The sequence below is a fragment of the Mastomys coucha genome, unplaced genomic scaffold (assembly GCF_008632895.1).
Source record: "Mastomys coucha isolate ucsf_1 unplaced genomic scaffold, UCSF_Mcou_1 pScaffold16, whole genome shotgun sequence".
NCBI classification, from domain to species: Eukaryota; Metazoa; Chordata; class Mammalia; order Rodentia; family Muridae; genus Mastomys; species Mastomys coucha.
The window spans coordinates 93,398,944-93,401,795 of NW_022196898.1; the positions used below are offsets into that span (position 1 = coordinate 93,398,944).

At 46.5% G+C, this 2,852-nt stretch overlaps 1 protein-coding gene across 2 annotated transcripts in view; it reads right to left on the minus strand.

The window, feature by feature from the left end:
* Nucleotides 1-990: 990 nt before the first annotated feature.
* The window catches only part of Wdr63 (WD repeat domain 63), a 72,583-nt gene continuing 70,721 nt past the window's right edge, over nt 991-2,852 (minus strand). For both annotated transcript variants that reach the window (XM_031375756.1, XM_031375757.1), the window contains one exon: nt 991-1,301. In XM_031375756.1, coding sequence (XP_031231616.1) covers nt 1,158-1,301 — 144 coding nt within the window. In that variant the 3' untranslated portion in view covers nt 991-1,157. The remainder of the gene's footprint in view (nt 1,302-2,852) is intronic.

Here is a 2,852-nt window from a genome sequence, read left to right on the forward strand (position 1 = left end):
AAATCACCCTCCTTGTGCGGGGTGATGGGAGCTTCGTGGTGTGGCTCCTGGTTCTCCTGCACTGGTTTAATGAGTACAGTGTCCTTTCACATCTTCGAGGAGAGCTCTTTGCCAGTGTAGTGGTTTGAATGAGAATAGCCTCTATTGGCTCTTATGTTTGAATAACTAGGTCCCTAGTTGGTGGAACTGTTTGTGAAGGATTAGGAGGCATGGCTTTGTGGGAGGAAGTGCGTCATCTCATGGGTATCTCTGTGAGCCCCAAATTCAATTCATTCTTTTAATAAGCTGCCTTGGTCATGGTGTCTTATCACAGCGGTACTTTTGATGCCCTTCATTGGGTGAAGAAAGTCTCTGTAGCTGCTAAGAATGTGTCATTGCCCTGAATGTTGTATTTTAGCAGATGTCCTGTGCATGTCACTATTACAATTTCTCTGTCTATTCAGCCTCTGATTCACTTTTCTACTGTTAATCAAGTTTCTTTTCCTGGATAAATCCACCCAGGTCTTCCTTTTGAATTCACTCAAGTCTTATTCCCTTACCCCCTCCTTTTTTTCAAGACAGGGTTTCTCTGTGTAGCCCTGGCTGTCCTGGAACTCACTCTGTAGACCAGGCTGGCCTTGAACTCAGAAATCTGCCTGCCTCTGCCACCCATGTGCTGGGATTAAAGGAGTGTGCCACTACTGCCTGACTTATACACTTCTGGTTTCATTTGGTGAGTATTGTGTTTAGAACATAGCTCTACTGCCTGTGCACTGGCTTGGGGGAAGCACTCCTTTTTGGAGAGGTGACCCAAAGCAGTGTGATGGGAAGAAACAGAGCAAGGTTTCTGCTTCTGCCTGGGTTTAGGGACTGTCTGCATGACCAGAATTTGGGGAGGATACGGAGTCTGCAACTGTGTGACACTACTAGAGGAAATGTATGTCCCTATTTGAGAAGTCCATATTCTGCATACACTTCAGTAATGCTCAGCATGAGACTGAAATAAATTTGATACGACTTAATTGTTTTAATACCAGTTAAATAAAAGCCTGCATTTATGAATAAACCTGTATATGATCAGTTTGCTATTTTACCTTACATAAAATAAAACACACAAGTAGTAAACAGAGAGGGAAGACCAACGGAGTCTCCCCAGGAACTGTCTTCGAGAATCTTTGCTAAGGTAGATCCAAGTAGGACTTCTTCTCGGAGACCTTGCTGAAGCCGAGGGAGAAGAGGACAGACTTCTCAAGCTCCAGGTAGCTCTCGTATTCCAGTTTCAGCTCGGCCTCCATTTGTTCTTTTGTCTTTTGATAGATTTTCTAGGTGAGAACAAGCAAGACAGCTCTGTAAGCTTAAAGACCAAGAAGGAACGAGAAGGAGCTGGGGTTTTTGAACAGCTGATGTGGCTGCTCTCTAGAAGGGGCGTGTGTGCGGGTAGAGGACAGATGGACCGGTGGGGGGGGGCAGTCTGCTGTGGTGGACAAGCGGGGACTGCACAAACCCTGCCCTTCACTGCTTCCTGTATAGCAGTGGTTCTCAGCCTTCCTGTTACTGTGACCCTTTAAGACAGTTGTGGTGTTGTGGATAAAAGAATAAATACAATTATTTTTGTTGCTACTTTACGATTGTAATTTTGCTATGGTTACAAATCACTATATAAATATCTGTGTTTTTCTGATGGTCTTAGATGACCCCTGAGAAAGGGTCATTCTACACGGCGCCCCCAAAGGGATCATGACTCACAGGTTGAGAACCACTGCTATAGACCAACAAGCAAAGCCCTCCTCTGGTCTTTCCCAAATGTCCTGCCTTCCTTGTGTGGCTGGAGGACGGTCGATGACTTGCAGAACTGCTCTGTGCTTAGGCTTGTAGCAATGGTGGCTAAATTGCTGGTGTAGAGTGTCTCTCATCAGAGCACTTACGCCAGCGTTTGTAAGTGTTCACAGGAGCAAAACTAAGGCCAATCTGTTTGTGGTAGTGGGACTAGACAGAGACTTAATTTACTGGAATCTCCGTATCCTTTGTCACCACCAATGGTGGCTTTTGAAATGAGCCCCATGCTTTGATTGTGCCAGTTTGTGTCTGTCAGTAGGTGAAGTGTGCAGAATGCTAGTTGGTGCTTTTCATGGAGAACTGGGTTCACTTGGACATTTACTTCAGAGGACACCATGTGCTTGGCTGCTAAGGGACCACAGGTCAAGCCAGTTAGGAAACTATGGCGACAAAGAGGCGGTGTAGGGGTTAGGGGGGAGACAAGCAGACGAGGAACAGAAATCCAGACCTGAGAGACTCGGGTGAGAACTCAAGAAGAACGGTTTATAGAGTATTTAAAAATCCCCAATTCCAGTTGGATGATGGAAGGCCTGACCCACAGAGAGAGGCTGAGAGGAGGCGACTGGGGCCGGTAGAGCATCATGTCCCTCTACTGGCTGTTTGTGAGACTATGTGTTCCCCACTTCTCTGTCTCAGGTCACAGCATCACCCATCACAGTATGATAAACACCTTTCCCCCATGTCTATCAGCTGCTGCATTACTGTAGCAACTGCTTGATGGCAGATGGTCATACTAGCTGCAAGCCTTCTAGCAATCACCAGAGGTGGCTGTGGGTATTCCCATTTCCCAGACAAGACAACTAAAGCTTAGCAGAGATGGAAGCTTTGCTCAGATGTGTGGGATTTCAGCCCATGTTTGGACCTCTTTGTTTGGTCCTTTTGGTATGGCTTGTTTCAAGGCATCACTTGCCAGACACAAAAACGCCACACGATGGAAGCATCCCTCTGTGGATCTTGGTAGCTATGCTAAAGTGCCACGGACACCTGCGTGATGGCGGTATTTGAGGCGAAAACTTCAAGGAAAGTCAGCCTCCTGC